Source organism: Fusarium poae, chromosome 3 (assembly GCF_019609905.1).
Source record: "Fusarium poae strain DAOMC 252244 chromosome 3, whole genome shotgun sequence".
Lineage (NCBI taxonomy): Eukaryota > Fungi > Ascomycota > Sordariomycetes > Hypocreales > Nectriaceae > Fusarium > Fusarium poae.
In genome coordinates, this window is record NC_058401.1 from 4,631,831 (window position 1) to 4,650,554 (window position 18,724).

General features: G+C 49.1%; 3 protein-coding genes across 3 annotated transcripts; 1 reads left to right on the forward strand and 2 right to left on the reverse strand.

Moving 5' to 3' along the window:
- Positions 1-37: 37 nt before the first annotated feature.
- FPOAC1_008960 (uncharacterized protein) lies at positions 38-7,904 on the reverse strand (the record flags this gene model as incomplete). Its single annotated transcript, XM_044853393.1, has 4 exons — positions 38-685; positions 734-5,316; positions 5,372-7,695; positions 7,774-7,904. The coding sequence occupies 4 exons, from the start codon at positions 7,902-7,904 to the stop codon at positions 38-40; spliced, it is 7,686 nt and encodes a 2,561-aa protein (XP_044706063.1).
- A 2,527-nt stretch (positions 7,905-10,431) lies between these two features.
- Positions 10,432-12,262, reverse strand: FPOAC1_008961 (uncharacterized protein; the record flags this gene model as incomplete). Its single annotated transcript, XM_044853394.1, has 5 exons — positions 10,432-11,469; positions 11,527-11,877; positions 11,937-12,017; positions 12,077-12,146; positions 12,252-12,262. The coding sequence occupies 5 exons, from the start codon at positions 12,260-12,262 to the stop codon at positions 10,432-10,434; spliced, it is 1,551 nt and encodes a 516-aa protein (XP_044706064.1).
- A 4,844-nt stretch (positions 12,263-17,106) lies between these two features.
- On the forward strand, positions 17,107-18,499 carry FPOAC1_008962 (uncharacterized protein; the record flags this gene model as incomplete). Its single annotated transcript, XM_044853395.1, has 4 exons — positions 17,107-17,240; positions 17,303-17,370; positions 17,431-18,062; positions 18,116-18,499. 4 exons carry the CDS (start codon positions 17,107-17,109, stop codon positions 18,497-18,499), a joined length of 1,218 nt encoding a protein of 405 aa, XP_044706065.1.
- Positions 18,500-18,724: the final 225 nt, after the last annotated feature.

Genomic DNA, 18,724 nt, shown 5'->3' on the forward strand with positions numbered 1-18,724 from the left:
GATAAAAAATATCAGGCGACGACGAGGTTGTGTCGTCTTAGTGGGGAAATATTCGATCCTTCAATGATGAAGCTGAGGATGTCAAACTGCTACGTTTGCTAGAATCCTTCCCAGACGTGAAAGAACTATTCTCTGCCTTCTGGCCCTCTTCTACAAGGTTCGTTGTGCTCTGTCGCTGTGGCTTCTTGAGAACACTCCTGGATTTGTCATTGGAGAAGCCGGTTAGGAACGGTCGCTCGCTATTTGACTCGCTACTGCGACGTTGCTTAGTGAGCTTTCGAGGGAATCGTTTCTGGGACTGAGAGGTAGAACTGTCCGCGATGGAGGCAGTGTCTATAGAGCGATCGTCGCTTGACATACGGCTAGGAGCAGCCGTGCTTGTCGAAGGTGGCGCACTGTCCTGGATCGCTAAGGGTGATGGTTCTCGTTGCTCTTTGCCGTACACAGGGCTTTCCTGTGCTTGCAGCGCAGTCTGGTCAACAGGCTGATTAAACACAGCCTCTTCCTGCATGGGATCAGGAGATGCGTTAGATGGCCCTCTTGTTCCCACGCTCGGCTTGACTACAGGAGACGGAAGAACAAAAGACAAATTTGATTTGGTAGTGGGATCCCGGGCAAGCGTGTGCGGGCTGGGGGTCGATCCTTGGGGTACTGGGGGTGAGGGTTCTGGCTTTGGCGGTGCATGCTATGACAAGTCAGTACTTGGTTTTCTATGATGATTTGGTTCACTTACCTCGATACAAAGGTACGCGTCGAGCTTCCTCTTGAGTATCTCCGACCTGACAGGTTTGGCAAGATAGTCATTCATGCCAGCAGCCAAGCACTTCTCTCTATCTCCTTGAATTGCAGAAGCCGTCATGGCAATAACCAAGATTGTGCGCACTGCGTCCAAAGAGTCCTTCCTAATCAGCTTTGTCGCCTCATAGCCGTCAAGAACCGGCATCTGGACATCCATCAAGACAACATGATACGGCCTTCCCTCCTTGGCTTTTTGTCGAAGGCCTTCGACAGCTTTAAGTCCATTGTCATAAGCCTCGACACCTTTGTACCCCAGCCTCTGCACATACTGAATGGCAATCTTCTGGTTGATGGGGTTGTCTTCGGCAACGCAGATGCGAATCTCGTCCTTGGGCACCTTGGATAAGTCCAGGTAAGGGTTTGGTGATTCGGCTCGCTCTACGGGGGAAGCAGCTGCAAAATAGCGGTCGGTCGAGGACGTGGCTTTGGTCTGCACATCGCCTGCAGCAACATCGGGCTTGGCCTTTTCGAACGTGACGGTGAACCAAGCTGTTGTACCCACGTTTTCTTCGCTCTCGAGCCGAATCTTACCCTTCATCATTGTTTCAATAAGAGATTTGCAGATGCTGAGACCGAGACCACTTCCTCCATACTTTCTTGCAGTACTGGCGTCCGCCTGGCTGAAAGGCTGGAACAGTTTGGCCAGTTGCTGAGGAGGAATACCAATACCAGTGTCCCGAACCCAGAAGGTAAGAGTAGCATGCTCCTGTGTCTCCTTGTCAAGTCGAGCTCCAATAGTTATCGAGCCATCTTCAGTGAACTTGAGACTGTTTCCAATAAGATTACCTAGCACCTGGTGGAGACGAATGGGGTCGCCATATATCAACATAGGCGGTAGGTTGATGTTTTGTACAATCTTGACGTTCTTCTTGGACGTCTTTTCGCGGTTGCTGTAGGAGACGGCCCGAACGACTTCACGAACCATATCTTCGGGGTTGAAAGCAATGATGTACAGCTTCATCTTGTCCGCTTCCATCTTGGAAAAGTCCAGAATGTCATTGATCACGGTCAGAAGCAGATCAGCCGAGACTCGGATAGAGTCGGCCATCTCAAGCTGATCTCTGTTGAGGTCACTGTCACGGAGGAGCTCAGAGTTGCCAATAACACCATTAAGGGGAGTGCGAAGTTCGTGAGAGACGTTAGCCAAGAAAATGGATTTGGCCTTGGCCGCCTCCTCCGCAAGCTTGACATTTCGTTTGGCTTCCGCCTCTGCGTTCTTGGCCTTCGTCTCTGCCTCGAGTGCCTTGGCTAGAGCTCGCTTCTGTACGGCGACCATGGAGCGGTTCTCTGCTGAAATCTTCTCCACGTTCTTCATCGCCAGCGCGTTCGAGTAACTGATGCCAATTTGGTTGACAAGTAGTTGCAGGACAGTGACATTGCGATCCGTGAAAGCACCCGGCTCGCCCTCAAGATAGAGCACGCCCAGTAGTGGTTTGTTGCCATGGCAGATTGGAATGGCAATTATGCTCTTGCCAACCGGATTCCTCTGAAGCCATGAATCGTTGACATTTCCGAATCTCTCATCAGATACCAGGTCAGGGACAAAGACCGACTCGAGGAAACGCGTGGAATAGAGAACGACATTCTCAGCGATGAGCGACGTTCCAGATAGGGGTATGCCTGGTATATGTGCTGAGGCACCTCTCTCTGGATCACCACTAGCTGCTACGCACCAAGTGTCCATATCGTTCTCTTGGACGACAATAGCAGCCAGTGTAGCCGAGCCACCGCATGTTTGTAGAATGACGTCGCACATAGTTTTCAAAAGCTCGTCTACTTGCAGCACGGAGGATATAACCTGGGAAGAGACAAGGATGGCATGCAGATCGATCATATCGAGAGCAGGCAATCCCACTCCAGGCTCGGCCTGGATATTCATCGAACCCCTCCATGCTCCTATGCGCTCGCCCTTGTTAAGGTCAGGCATGTTCATGGTATTAGATGGAATACGTGTCAGATCTCCACCGTCCTCCGCCTCTACAGTCCGGTACTGAACGGATGCTGTGTCAGCAACGAAGTCGGTCTGAACACCCGTATCGGTGGTTCGTTGGTTCCTTGTAGGGCCATGCAGTAGCAGGCTATGTTCCTCCTCAACGGCTTTCGAAACACCGACGGCACCCATCTGCCTGAACAACCCAACCGCTTCAAGAAGTGCTGCACGAGCTGATCGACGTGCACTTCGCCGGATGAACATGCCAGCCATGAGGTAATTGCCAAGGGCTTCATCAAAAATCGAATCATGCTCGGTGGCATGGTCCAGGGCACACTCGTAGTTCATGATGGCATTGCCATAATTGCCGGACAGCTCCTCAATTTGCGCCTGCAGGAACTTCATCCAGCTCAGGTAGTTGATGTCTGAGAGGGTGCACCACTCATCCATCATCTTGGCATAGCGTCGCAGTTCCCTAATGACCTCCTCGACCTGCGAGGAAAACGTTTCATCTGGAGAGCAAGGGAGCTGGATTTTTTGCAGCAGGTATCCGGCACGAGCTAGCCCGTAAAACAATAGTATCACCCTACTGTTATAGGAAGACCAGAGCATACTGAGCTGATCGATGGCATGGCCTCCAATTTCTACGGCACGCTCATAATGCCCGTAGAGGAATAAGGGTATGATCTCGAAGCTCTCGTAAAAAGTGATAGACCGGTTGCTTTTGCTGTTGCAACTGGCCAGCCAGTCCTTGTAGTTCTCCGCATTGTGGGTTTCATCGTTCATGACTTCGAGTGCATTTGCAGTGCGAGTCTTGCCCTGCAGAGCCCTGCAGAGCTGCTTGACGGCAATGAGGACTGAACCACCTCGAGAGTCAGAATACCAATTGGGAATCTCCTCACAACCGTACTGGCAGAATCCTTCAAGGTCTGCGCAATTCTCTCCGCCGAAAAACTTGAAGATTGCAGACACGCCGTACGACATTATGATCGATTGTCTGTCACCAGCCACTGACGCATATTCCACAGCATCCTCCATCTGGGCACAGATCATGGGCATCGTCAGATGAACGTGACCAACGCACATGGAATAGAGCATCAATCCGCGAGCAAGGAAGAAAGGGTCTCGAGATTGGTAAAGAAGGTCCTGGGAAGTGTTGCTCAGATCCACTGCGAACTGTGTCATGTTAAAGCGAGACAGCGCGATCATTGCGAGGTAAAGGAATGCCATTCCAGACTGCGGATAAGCGCCTCTTTCCAGGTGCATTTCTACCATCATGAGGCTGAGATGATAAAAGCGCAAGCTGTCGCTCCACCAAGCGGCACTAACTGTTTCAGACAGGACAGCTCCTATAGACGCAACATTGGCATCCGCCGCCTGTTCATAATTGAGGAGTTTTTCCTGGCCCATTGTCTGGATCTGAATTGATAATCGTTCGAACTTATCATCGCACTTCTTGAAACTCGGCTCATCATCGACAGTGACCTGAAGCCCAACCAGGCAATCTTTGAGTGAAGCTAGAGCAGCAACGGAATCACCACTTTGTGCACATATCCTTGACTGCAAAACATATGCCGGTGCTTTATCGAATGGTGATTTTCCATTGGCGAAGATAGTGCTGAGGATATCATTTGCTGCCATGTAGTTACCCATGTAAAGATAACACTCGGCTGTTCTTAAGTATAGTTGCATCGTTTCGTCGTAAGACACATCTTCCCTGCCTTCCGTCCATGGATCGTCCTGTAACAGAGATACAGCTGTTTTGTAATACTTTGCGGCTGTAGGCTTTGCGCCGCTCTCTGCAGCATCTTGGGCACAGCTTGTCAATAAGTTGCGGTATTGTCGACGATTGGAAATTTTTCTCTGGATGATATCGACCGCGGCACAGATGTGCGACGCTATGTTGTCCAATTGTTTGATTTCGCTGCCGTGGTATTTTTGGAGCGTCTGCACGATGATAAAATGCATCTTCCGTGAATTGCACTCTTGCAGATCAGCTGAAGCATGAATATATCGATCGTGGGCGAACCTAAATCGATCATCGGTCTCACTGGGTACTATGATGTATGCCTGAATGGCGGCTTGAAGGCCGGCGATGGCTTCCCCTTGAGAATATGACTTGTGTGTGAACTTGGCACAGCATGCCCCTCTGTCGTCGTGGTAGTCGAACTCACCACTCATCAACCGACATATGAGTTCGAATGAGAATGAGTTGCCAATAAGGGCAGCCCAAGCTAACAGAGTTCGTGCTGCGGCAGGGAGTTCTGACAAACGATGGGTGATGAACGCGGTATCGAGTGTATCATAATCCTTTTCTCCTTGAAACTGCTCAAAGAGCCTGTCGAGGTCGTAGTGCCATTGACTGTCCCTATAGTCGTACCAGATACACTTCTTTCGGTGGCAAGCACTCAGCATCTCTCTCATATAGAATGGGTTACCTGCCGTTTTAGACTGCAACACTAGCGCAAGAGGCAAGACTTCTTCTTTCGGTCGGCAGAGCGTTGTCGAGACGTATTGAACTATGTCATCTTCGGTCAGGGGTGACAGTGCGATGCGAGTGATTAAAGGGCTGCCAGAGCGAGGAAATTCTGCAAACATGATTTAGCCAAAGGTTACTAAATCCAAGCAAATATTCGTACATACCCTCATTCTCAGGGAGATGAATCATGCTTTGGATCTTCTCCCATGTTATTTCTTCAGTGCGATAGGTCATAATGATAACCATCTTCATTCGTGAAGCGATGATTTGAGAGATCAGTTCCATAGACTCATCATCGGCAAAGTGGAGATCGTCTAAGCAGAAACAAATGAACTTGTGTGCAGTAAAAACTCGAAGTACATCCAGAAAGATGTTCATCAGCCGCATGGTCTTAGTGGATGTGCCAGTGCGAAGAAAGTCCGAAGACGATTGCGAAGCGACACTGGGGTTTCTCGCAACTAACTTCGGAGAGCCGCCAGGAGATGATCCTCGGCGCTTCAGTCCCGACCTAACACTACCTTTGCTCGAGCTAAATTGTAAAGATGATGAAATCGATCTGCCAATCGTGGTTTCTGGAGGGCCGAGAAGAAACTCTGGAAGCCCTAGCAGGCGATGCAACATGGGCCAAACAGGACGAACGAATTGCTTGAGACCCTGGTGGAACGGAGTCTCAGTATTTCTCTCGCCCCAGACCTGCTTGAACAGGGACGAGAGCAGCTTAAGCAGAGGTCCAAATGCAGTTCTCCTGGCGGTGTCAAACTTGGCCGTGGCGCAGTAACCTCGTCTCCTTGCATCAGCAAGAACGCTTTGGACGAGGCAGCTCTTCCCAAGTCCACCTGCGCCTTCAATTGTAACAACCTCGCAGTAATCGCGGCGTCGAAACTTGGCAGAGCCTAGCTGTCTTGATAAGCTAGACGCTGTCGACTCCACCATACTGTGACGAGTCTGAGAGTCGGGTCCAGAACTTTCAACGAGACTGCGTGTTTCAATAGAAATAGACTGGTGTCTCTCCCAGGGTCTAGCAACTCGAGGAAGTGTGCCCGAAGGTGACGATGCGATTGTATCGCCAGAAACCGTCTGTGTATCTGAATATAGCGGGTTGAAGCTGGTCTTTGCTATTTTGGTTTCGGACGGGGCGGTATGTGTGAACGAGCCGCTTCGATAGTTGGTGCCGTCTACAGAGCTTGCTCCTTCGCTAGATATATCGTCAAACGCGGCGACGTCATTTGAGAGGGTTGAGCCGTCAGAGAATCTATTGGTGTTTCCCTTGAGGCTCATGGCGTGACTTTTTGCAACACGATCAATGACCTTGCTCAATTCTGCTTGCTCCTGTTGACGACCAATCATGATGGCAGGAAGCATGAAGAAAGACGATACATCCCTTGTGCCAATCCTCCACTCCTTGAGTGCCAACCAGTCTCCATCGCCGAGGAACTCCTGAACCTTGGCCAAGTCATAACGGAGACCACTCGCTGAGTGGTATCGATCTGTGACATTCTTGGCTGTACACCGTTGTATAATCCTTCCAATAACATCCGGAACGTCGAGTCTCACGGTAGACACATTTGGTATCCTCCGACCAAGAACACCTTGTACAATGTCAAGAGGAGTGTCACCCTCGAAAACAGGCCGCTGAGTCAATAGGGTCCAGAACAAGACACCTAGGGAGTAGATATCGGTACGGCTATCTGGCTCCGCGGGCATTCGACCTGTTTGTTCGGGGCTTATATATAACAGCTTGTTCCGTGCTCCGAGTTCTTTCGAAAGAGTAGACCACCCGGTGCTTGTCAGGCCATGTTCAAACGAACGAACTCCAGATCCAAAAGACATGACTTTGACCTGCCCTGTCTCAACGTTGAAGTGGAACGCATCACCTCGAATCTCGCCGTGTATCATACCAAGATTATGGTGGAGAAGTTCCAGACATTGTGCTGCGCCTATAGCAAAGTCAAGAAAGTATTGTAATGAAATCGGGTCGTGCAACTCGGGTTCATTCTTTCGTAATGAGGTGAAGGTTTCTCCGTGAGTACGAGCCCTGTAGAAAGCAGGGCCCATGTCGAGCACCTCCAGCAGGTAATTAGGCCCAGGATGTTGGTATATAGCGACAACAACCTGAGCGCGGTCGCCAGGGAGGGGGTTTAACCTAATCAAATCCAGAGGTTTGACAATATGCTGACCGGTCAGGTCCGAATTGGCAATTAAGCTTCTGGCGATATGAAAAGCCCGCTCTTCTCGCAAAGCATGGTAAGATAGCCGAGCAACCACTTTTTCTTCGATATAAGGGGCATCATTTGGGTTATTCGATGAGGAGGAGGCTGGGGGTGTAATTGCCTGGGTATCGTAGCCATCGGTATTCGATATTGGGGCGTAAGGTTCTGACGGAGACGGGCGACCAGAATACAGCCTCAATGCTGATCCTGGACTTGAAGCATTGTGTGAGCTCGAGGGCGAAGGCACTGACGAGACGAAACGGGTGCCAACAACATGCCTGAACGCAGTTAGAGAGGGAGAAAGTCTTTTGACCGGGGCCATGAGCAACCGTCATGGCCCATGGTGGGGGTTTTACCAGTAGTCATATGAAGAGTGGAAGGGTAGCTGGTTTTCATCCCAAGTATATCCAGCTATCTGACGCAATCGCTCGTATATTCGAGGCGGAGGATCGAGAAGGTCGTCGGTAACGAGCGGAGCACTGTCCATGATGGAGCGCAAACGGCGGCGCGCCGCAAGGGCGAATTAGTCGGTGCCGGTAGCAGAGCGGGAAGGCTACGGGAAGCGAGCGTTGGTATTCAATCTAGGTCTGAGGCACATGAAAGTAAGGCGCCCATCATCGGAGATATATCGGCTAGGGTTTGAGTAGGACGGACAGGTCGCAAGCAAAGAAGGAATAATTCGGTATCGAACGACTAAAGCGAGAGTCGGGCGCAGGCAAAACACGGCGTAAAATAGGGAAAAGAGACGATGGATTTGGATATTTGGATCGGGATATTGTAGGATCTGCGTCTGGAAGGCCGAGCGTTTGGTGGAACTCTTCTTGGACGGAACGGAACAGTGCTGATATGACCCTGTCTATGACGGTAGAGGCTCACAATTGACAATAATACGTTGACGGCAGATCCGGTCGGCGTCTGGGGAATGGGGATTCAGGAGGGCGAGACAAGGTAAGGCTCCGGCAAAAGGAAGATTGAGATGAGGACGGATCGAATGATAGAACAACTTTCTGTCAGTTGGTGTGTGGTGGTTACTGGACCGGACCGTAGTGTACCGTGACCGCCGAGCACAAGCACAAGCAAGCAAGTTAGTAGGTACTAAGGTAGTGTGGGTTGGTGTTGGGGGAGTTTGAACTTTGGAGTTGGTTTAGGTCAAGGTTGGCTTAGATTTGGGATGCCGAAATACCTGTGAGTGGACTTTGTGGATTCCCGCCCCTCCCAGTCCCAGTACTTCAAGGTGGGAGATACTTGGAAGTAACTAGATAGGTAACTAACAGTTGGATCTTTATAGTATGTTATTTTGAGTGTCTCTATAATAATTGGGCGTCCACTGGTTTGTGGTATGCTTGAAGTTGGTACAAATTTAATATTTTGATATTTACTACCTGCTACACATACTACTAAGGTACCTACCTAACTTGAATTGCGAATATCAAGTCAACCGGTTTCTTATCGATGCGACTCGTCGGAATTGGTTGCCGTCCGGGTTATGTGTGTTTTTTTTTGTGTGTGTCAAAGATACAGGGTCCAAGTCTTGTTCGCAGGCTGGCCCCGTCTTGAAAGAGTAGTGGATGACGGAATAGCAAGGGTGGTGTCCCGGTTTGACAGTTGGGCGCAGGCAGTCAGACGGAGTTGGAGATGCAGAGTAACCATGAGCAGAACACGTTGTTCTCTGGTTAGCTTTTACAGTTCAAGCCCTGTATCTTTAGCTTCTATTGGGCCATCTTGGCCCTGTTTCAAAACAAAACACAGAAAGTCATGCAGTCAAGACATCCATTACTACACCACCACCACCATCGTGAACATCCTCTCTGTAAGGCATATTTGGGTCCCGTAACCGAAACTCTCTACATCGTTTCCAACTCTTCTATTACCCCCTTGGGCACCGACGACAATGTCCTCTCGGGTTAAGGATGCCCTGGTCAGATGTTTCTTCTCTAATAATAACTCTCTTTCCTACCCATCCCTTTTCTTTCTGGCCAAAGCGTAGAGCTAGAAGAAGAAGAAATTTTCCCTTAGTAGCTTTGCAGGTTACCTGCTGCCAAGAGCAGACTCCCGTCCGACAATCACATTTTATAGCGCATCCATCAATGTGCTGTACTGCTGTACATAGTACCCGTGCAGCGATCGTGGCCTATTGTAACTAGACCCTCGTTGCGTAAGACAGAAAAAGGTGGGATTGACAAATTTCGGCTCATGCTGCGAGATGGACCCTTGTGGCGTCGTTTATGGGTCGCTGCACTACCAAGCGCTTGCTTTATTGACTTTTCTCTCAGGTTGTTTGGCGTTGCTGTTTTGATGATCTCTTGTAGTGTAGCGCATTCTCCTGGCACCCATTCCTGTGATGAAAGTTTGAAATTATTGTAATCTACACTTTTCCCTGTACTCATTGTCGAGCATTACGTGGTGGCCGAGGAAATAATTTCGATTCCATTTATAGTGAGCCTTACACTTTAACCCCCTGATTATACAGGTACGTAGTGATGATGTAAGTGGCAGGGTGTTGATGAGATGTCACTGTGATGTTCTCGTTCAATGTCAAACGACATCACACCTTAGCACTAGGTACCTATGTACCTAATAATGAGAAAAAGCACCAAAAAAGATACGTGAAGAGAAAAAAGAAAGGGAAAGGGAAATATTTACATGCACAATGCACACAGATTGTATGTTGTATACTATTATGTATCTGTATCTGTATAGGACAATCCGTTCATTTGTCTAACCCTAGAGCAAAAATTCCAGATCTACATATATCCTCTATCATGCCCCGCTTCTCCAGCGGAAACCTATATCCATCCGGCCGTCCAGCTAACTGGGAACATTCACCAGCAGCGTCTTGTCTTATTTCCCATCATCAATCCTAAAATTCTGGACTCGTCATTTCTCGAGGCGCTAACTCGCTTCCCACAATGTTTTCTTGTACACATATCTCTTGAAATATCAAACAACGTGCCCGACCAAATGTTAGATGGCTCACGCTATACCTTCAACTCCGACTCCAATGCAGTGGTTATTTACTGAGCCTTGGAGTGGCTGGGGATCCCGTTGGTCTGAGGAGTGCTGAAAACGAAGTTTTGGGTAAGACGACGCTCAGTGTTCTGGCGAGAGTTGACAAAGTCGGGGTAGTTGAGGGTCAGCTCGACAGCACCGCTGTGGATAGCATCGACAGCCTCAACACCGAGCATGAAGGAGTGGTCCTGGTTACCGACCTCGTATCGCCAGCTGCCGAAGCGGCCACGAGAGAGGATGTCCATGGACTCGAGCTTGGGGAGGACCTGCTTGAGGACACCCTCACGCTCGAGAGTGGGGGTGGGGTAACCGTGGTCAAAAGCACGGTGGTAGGTGGAGACGATCTCGTCCTCGGGCTTGATCATCTCAGTGTTGATAAGACCCTGGATGCTGTCCTTGAGGAGGTTCTCAACATCGACAGGCTTCATGGTAGACTGAGAAACCTCAAGCATGATGGACCAGTAAGGACCCTCCTTGGCCTCGGAAGAGGCAGCCTTCTCACCGTTGGCAAGATAGAGAGTAGGAAGCTTGACGTCCTTCTGAGGCTGGTTGTAAGGGGAGTAGTTGGAGAAGATTGTGGCACGGTAGAAGGGGCAGTTGTCCTCGGGGAAGTACAACCAGCACTTGTCACCAATGCGCTCAGGGCGCTCACCTCGAATACCGACACCAATGACGTGAGTGGTAGAGTAGTAGAGTTGCTTGGTGAGGGTCATGAGCTCCTGGTTGCCGAGCTTCTCGGCGAGGTGGTCAACAGCCATGGTGTTGACGAGCTTGTTGTAGGCAATGGTGCTGCCATCAGCGAAGTAGGCAATCTTCTTCTCGGCATCGATCTTGGTGACCTCGCCCTGCTTGCCGAATCGCTTCTTCTCCTTGGGGATGGTCTCAGCGACGGCAATCCAGATACCACCGGTACCATCACGGGCGGGGAATCGGAAGGTAGCGTTGGGGCCCCAGTTACCAGCAACCTTGTTGAGGATAACGTTCTTGGTGACAAGCTTAGCGTCAGGAGCGGCGACACGCTCACCGAGCCACTGGCATTGCATCTACAGCTTGTTAGTACACCGCCTTCACCGTCTTGTGTATGGGTCTTGATAGCTTACCTTCTTAGTGGGAACAGCCCAGACCTTGTAGTTGTAAGGTCGCATGAAGATGTTGGCAACGCCCTCACCCATCATGCGCACGATCCACTCGTCGAAGTCCTTGGGCTTGGTGTTGGCGACACGGCACTCGAGAGCAGAGTCGATGATACCCTCAATACAGTCGACCTGGTCTTCCTTGGGGAGCATGGAGATGTTGTTCTGGAAGGGATAAGGAACCCAGAGGCCCTTGTAGCGAACGTAGGAGATTCGCTGGTGGGTGTACCAGTCATCATCCTTGGGGAGAGCCTCGTCGATACAGTCGTCGAAGTACTTGTAGTGGGAGAAGATAACGTGGCCACCGACGTCGTAGAGCTAGAAAATTGCAAGTTAGCAACAAAGTTTTCAGTCAAGATTTAACGGCAGTAACTCACGAAACCCTCGGGAGTGGTGTCGGTACTGGCAAGACCACCAGCCTTGTCAGAAGAGTCGACAATCAGCCATGAAGGACCGTTCTGTATACATTGTCAGTCGAGATTCTTGCCTCTTGCTGGAGGTGGCGGTGAGGGCATACAATGTGGTTGAGACGCTTGGCAGCACCGAGACCAGTAGGTCCCATGCCAATAACGAGAACATCAACGTTACTGAGAAAGCATAAAAGTCAGTAAACTTTGTTTGAACAACAAAAAGCATATCATGGCGAGCGTTGTCATTGATCAATCGTAACGACAGGCGGAGGAGTAACTCACGTATCGGCCATGGTGGGGGTATTAGATGAAGCTGTAGTGGGTATGAGGAAGGGAATAAGAGGAAGAGAAATGCGCAGACGCGGACAACAATGGAGCGACTGGAAAGAGAAGAAGCTTTACAGAACAACGAGAAGACAGCGAGAAGATCAAAGCCCCGTGGTAGCTGTAGATATTGACTGCGATGGATTGCAGAAGTGAGGTGGCTTCAGGAGAGCGGGTGGCAGAAAAGGAGAGACGGTAAGGTAACTTAACGGATGGCGGGGCTAAAATTATTTTGGAGCCCCTAGACTGATAGACTGAGGAGGGGGGGGACCCGACTGGGGCTGGGTCCACCCACTTGACGACCCCTGGACTGCAGCGGGCAGGCGAACGTGGGTGGGCTTATTCTTATATGGGATTGGATAATCTTGATGTGATGGATTTTGATGTTGTAGGACAACCGGATTTAGAGTGATGATCTCAGAGACTTTGAGATGGGATAAGGAGGTCATTCTCACTCAGCTCAGCCAAAGTCGTGTTTACAGGCACCTAGGCTGTAGTCTATGCATTTGCGTTTGAAAGAAGCACCTGTGATCTCGTTGCATGTGTTAAGCTTCACTACCAAGATATGTATGTCGCTCGAGTCAATTTTAGCATTACCTTACCCTACGGCAATTTTCAACGGTACCTAGTTCGGAGATCAGAGTCAGCCATGTACAAGTCTCGAATTACTTTACTACCTACCTACTAAGGTATGTATGTTGAGTTAGCATAATACTGGCGTAACATTCTACGTATGTACAATGCTCGTTCAAATATTGCATGAAATTTCACTCAACACGCTTGCTCCTCGACTGTACATGTAATGGGCACTGTGCCACTGATGCAGAGTATCATCTAGCTTCTTTTATAATTAGTGCCGCAGCTGTTGAGTGGCTCCCGTCGTCTTGTCTTCTGCCAAGATCCCGTCAAGTCTAGAAGCCTTACCGATGCTATGAGGCTGATCTTTTGTCAATCTGATACGTTTCCAATATACTTGAAACTTGCCTATCCGAAGAACCAAGACACTGGTATGATCGTCGTCACCGCTTGCTTCATAGCTATCGAGTGTTCAAGTTGACACATATGTGGTTGGTCCCGCGCCATAGACTCGAATAATTCATCGATGCATGAGGCCCCCACACGGGTAACGCTTGTAATTTCCTGAGATGAGCTGTAATTCTACCTTTGAGAGTGATAAGATAACAGTTAGAGTGAACGTGTCTCTGACTGGATGATAGATCACGACTCCTAGTCAGCCTTCTCTTTTGGCCAATCCAAGCAAGACCCAAGACTTGACATCAATCTCTGTCCCGCCTGTCACCAAATTAATACAAGACGCCACAACTCGATGCCTATATCCGAGTTCTGGGCCCCGGACTCAGACTCAATCTCAGACTCCAGAGTGGACGTCGTGTACAGAGTAGTGCATGTATCATTCTCGTTTGAGATCGGGGGGTTGATGCTCGTTACATAGTTACAACAGCAAACAGTCTCGTGTCCCAGAACTCCCGTTTCTCGTACACTCCGAGTCCGTTGAGCCGTTTTGTCAGGCAAATGCCATTTTTGGCCCCTCCCCTACTGTACTTACTGATCAACCGTCAGCTTGGGGACAAATCTGACAATCTCTCAAAACTGTCACAACCAAAGTCAACTAGACTAGTTTCTGGATGGAAAATGCAATGTCAGGGGTACTGAATAAGATGGATGGATGGATGGGTGGGGAAGGTTTAATGTAGAGTCGAGGGATGCTGCATCCGTACAGTGTCCAGAGTGTACGTACATACTAAGCTCCAAGGTATCTTCCAGATAAGATATGAACGCAACTGATCCAATAATACCAGACAGGCAGCTGAAGTACTTCGTTTGCCAGAGTGTTAACGTCAATTGCCAGCACGCGCTATAACAATAGAACGAAGCGATCAAAGACTAACATGAGTTATCATTTCGACTACTGAAAGAGTTGACACTAATCGATGTAACAAGCTTCGCTTCTTGCTTCTCCCTTTGGACCTATTCTCCGTAGACAAGCGATGATCACGGCTATTGTTCCCACAACATCGGCTCATGGCATCCACCTTGGAAACCACCATCAAGATATTGAAGCAGCGAGATGAGGGCCACGCATAAGGCTTCGTAACCCTCAACCAACAAACGTCACTAGACCCATATATATCTCAGGATTAACTGGTGGTTTCGCAAGGCTCCGTCCTCACTGAACACGGGTGTTTTCGAATCCTCCATCAGTTGAAAACATTGCACGCACGTACTCTGAAACGAGGGAGGCAGATCAACAACGGGATCGTCCTGGCGCTAATTCTCGTCGATTCCTAAGAGGTGGTTTGCAAGGCAAGGCTTGCACCTCGCGTGGTAATACCAGCCTTGGTTCGGCCTGAGCCCTGGCCCGTCATAGCATGGATGTCACTGCCGACAGCGTCGCCCGTTAGCATATTTCTTCTATCAAGGGATGACCACGCAAAAGGGGTCTGGGATGTGTTTGTTTCAGGAGGAATTTAATATATGCAATTATACCCAGCAACCAAGAATATAGAGTTTGGCATCCACCGAAAAAGTCCTCTCCGATCGCAACGACAGGAGAGAATCCGACTCCCCAAAGGCCCCTTTCATACATACCTACCTATGCAGGTACCACCAGTACCTGTACTTGATTAATAAATGTACTATGAGACGATACTTGGTACCCTGACGATTTCACGGTGCGCAGCTCGGCTCGTCGGTTCTCTGCATTGTGTTTCTATTGTCAGCGTGAGATAGATGGGTCTTCGACTTAGGACGCGAATGCTTAACTGAAAGCCAAGTCTCGGGAAAGCTGGGCCGGGTGACAAGACAAGGCATTGATAAAAAAACGTGGACTTTCCATATTGAACCTCTCGCTTGGATCTACAGATATGTGGGCAATACGGTGTTGGCATTCTAATCACGTTCGTGCCAAGCAGGATCTACCGATTAACTTACTGGAGACCGTCCCATGTCATGACAATAGGACCGTTGAGTTAAGACAAGCTTTCTTCAATATATTTTTGTCCAGTGAAGCTTCTTATGGGGTTTGTGTTGATCTGCCGGCATCTACCAACTTTATGGATGTATTAGGGGTTAACTTGTATCGTGATCTGGGTATTAGTTGGCACATAGCTTTGCCAGACTTGAATTGCGTGCCAGCGAATGAATCAAAAATGTAACTCGTTGTCTGCCTACCGCTAATACGCAACCGTAGAATAAAGGTATTGTATCAGAGCGAGGTAGGCATGTAGGTAGCAAAGTTAAGTATGCATTGTGTCATGGAAGCTAGGTAGGTCGAGCATCGTGGAAGTGTGATGGAAGTTGTAGTCGAAATCAATAAACAATGGTTTCTTAATAGAAACCCTTTCACTACCTAACTACCTACCTACTTATGCAGGTCGCGTTTTTTATGTTTACTTTACTCAAGCACACACACCTTCCTTTATAAGCGTCTATTTTGAGGTGGCTTCGGTAGTTGAAGGTTCACCCACCAGGTTAACAATGGAGTTGTTATTTGTAGGCGTGTGCTGAGTTGGCAATCAATATCACAACGTTCCGAATCATTGTTATAAGTTCCTTTAGTCTAAAAACATATTCAGTTTGTTGCCGAGTTATTCATGTATTGATCATAATAAAGACCACGATATTTTCACATGTTGCTGTTCAGCTACAGACATTCCTCTTTAACTTCAAGCCAAAAAGCGTCATCATCAAACAAGAACAGTCAGCGCACAGTGCAAGAAGCAAAACTCTTATCTGACATACCTACATAGAACCAAGTGCGATCTACTCAACGTGGGCAAAATGATTCGCCAGGCTTAGCCCCTCCCCAGCCGCCGCCGCTCTCCTCAGAGTCAAGGAGAAACGCCCCCTGAACAGGAACAGGTCGGTCTGGAGGTATCAGCCAGTTTCTGTTCCAGTTACAGTACAGCCGGATACGGTCTGTGATACACAGCCAGTACCTTGCAGGTGCATCCCACTGTCTAATGATTGCCCCCCTGTACACGCGTCAAAGCAAGCTTTGCGTGGTACACGGTCTGGGAGTGCCTGTACCTGTACCTGTCCTTAGTACCTACGCACAGGTACATCCACATTTTGCTCGTGTTGGAAGAAACTGGCTGATCAATTCTTAGTGCTAACTCATCCCTCCTCCACTAATATGCGTTAAAATGCCAATTTCAGAAGGGGAAGAAAACCCTTACAATATATTTTTTTTTAATTGCCGCGCCTCAGCCTGGACTGGCTTCCGTTCACCAAAATAACAGCAAACCCACACCCCCTGGATCCAAGATCCATCCATCCATTGCATTGGCCTTTCGAGATCTTAGTAGGTAGTCAACGTTGCTTTAGCTATTCCCCTTTTACTTTTTTACGTATGTGCCAACCAACCAACTAAATTACTCTTGATTCTCCTTGTCCCCAGCAGTTTTCCCTCCTTCTTTCTCTTTTTCTTTTCTAGAATCAGGGTCGACTTCTTGTTATCTTGTTTCTCTTCAGTCCTTCTCTAGCTTCTTAACGACTTACTACTGCCAGTACTCCTTTATCCCTTGCTACAGTAGCTTGCCTTTTTTCCTCGCCTTTTTCTCTTCTTTGAGACTCTGTCTTGCCTGGGCCCCGCCAAATTGCATATCAAGCACCCCTCGCCTTCCCCGATTCTATCCCATTACAGGACTCGGCTGTCCGTCCGCTCGTTTGCGCGTCCCCCCTAAAATCTGTCTTCAAGGGGGTCTCTTATCTACAACTTCTCGTCGACAGCCTCAACCAACCTTTACCAATTTTCTCACCCAAACCACCACCAAATAAATAATTAATCAAAATGTCGGCCGACGAGAAGATTCGAGTCTCTGGAGAGACGCCTCGTTCGACTACTCCTGTTCTTCCTACGGTTAACCCCGGTCTCGAGAAGTCAAAGCCCGCTGGCGCTTCTATTCACCCTACTTTCTACGTTATGTCAGTAACCTCGATTTTCGAATTGACTTTCGCGATGCGGCTTTTGCTAACGGCCTTCATAGCGCCTGGATCGGTTTCTCTTCATCTGTCATTCTGTTCAACAAATGGCTCCTCGATACCCTCAACTTCCGTACGTTCGCTCCTCGATCCTGTCTCAACTTCCGACTCCCTTGCTAACTTCTGTTTTCAGGTTACCCGGTCATTCTAACGACCTACCACTTGACTTTTTCGACCGTCATTACTCAGATTATGGCCCGATGGACTCCCTACCTTGACGGCCGCAAGACCGTTAAGATGACCGCTCGCGTTTACGTCCGTGCTGTCGTTCCTATCGGCATCTTCTTCAGCTTGAGTTTGATTTGCGGAAATTTGACGTACCTCTATCTCTCAGTCGCTTTCATTCAGATGCTCAAGGCTACTACACCCGTCGCTGTTCTCATCTCTGGCTGGATCCTGGGTGTTTCTGCTCCCAATCTGAAGCAGTTCCTCAATGTCTCAGCCATTGTTGTCGGTGTCATCATTGCGTCCATGGGCGAAATCCACTTTGTGACCGTTGGTGTGCTGTTCCAGATGGGCGGTATCGTCTTCGAGGCTCTCCGACTCACCATGGTCCAGCGTCTTCTCAGCTCTGCTGACTACAAGATGGACCCTCTCGTCTCCCTGTACTACTTTGCTCCTATCTGCGCTGTCATGAACGGTGTTGTCGCCCTCATCTGGGAGGTCCCCAACTGCACAATGGCCGAGGTTTACCACGTTGGCCTGTTCACTTTCTTCCTGAACGGTCTCTGCGCTTTCATGCTCAACGTTTCCGTCGTCTTCCTGGTAAGTTTTTCTTGGCAAACATTAGTCAGAAATCCAATTAACATCCACTTCAGATTGGCAAGACTTCCGCTGTCGTCCTTACCCTTTGTGGTGTTCTCAAGGATATCCTCCTGGTCGGCGCTTCCATGATGATTTGGGGCACCCAGGTTACTCCTCTCCAGTTCTTTGGTTACTCTATTGCCCTCGGTGGCATGGTCTACTACAAGCTCGGGTATGAGCAGATCAAGGGCCACATTGCTGACGCCAACCGACAATGGGCCGACTTTGGTGCTCGCAAGCCTGTCCTCCGCAAGGTCACTGTCCTTGTTGCTACCGCTTTCCTCATCTTCACCCTTTTTGGCGGTTTTGCTCCCAGTTACTCTTCTGAGGTCGACCCCACCACATTAGCCAATGAGGTTTCCAACCGCTTCGGTATTAACGATGCTCAGCATGTCTAGAGCTTTGATGCACAATGGCAATGGGATACAAGACCCTGACGTTTACTTTACGGGGCGAACGGCGATCTAAGGAACTCTTTTCTATATCCATTATTTCCTTATGTATTACGCCAACCGAGTTTTTGAACTTGGCTTGAACGCGTCCATGGTCGGGTTGACTAGGCGCTCTTTTTTCTGCGGATTGGAGACTTTTTGCTATATTCTGTTTGACTGAGGATGGCTGGG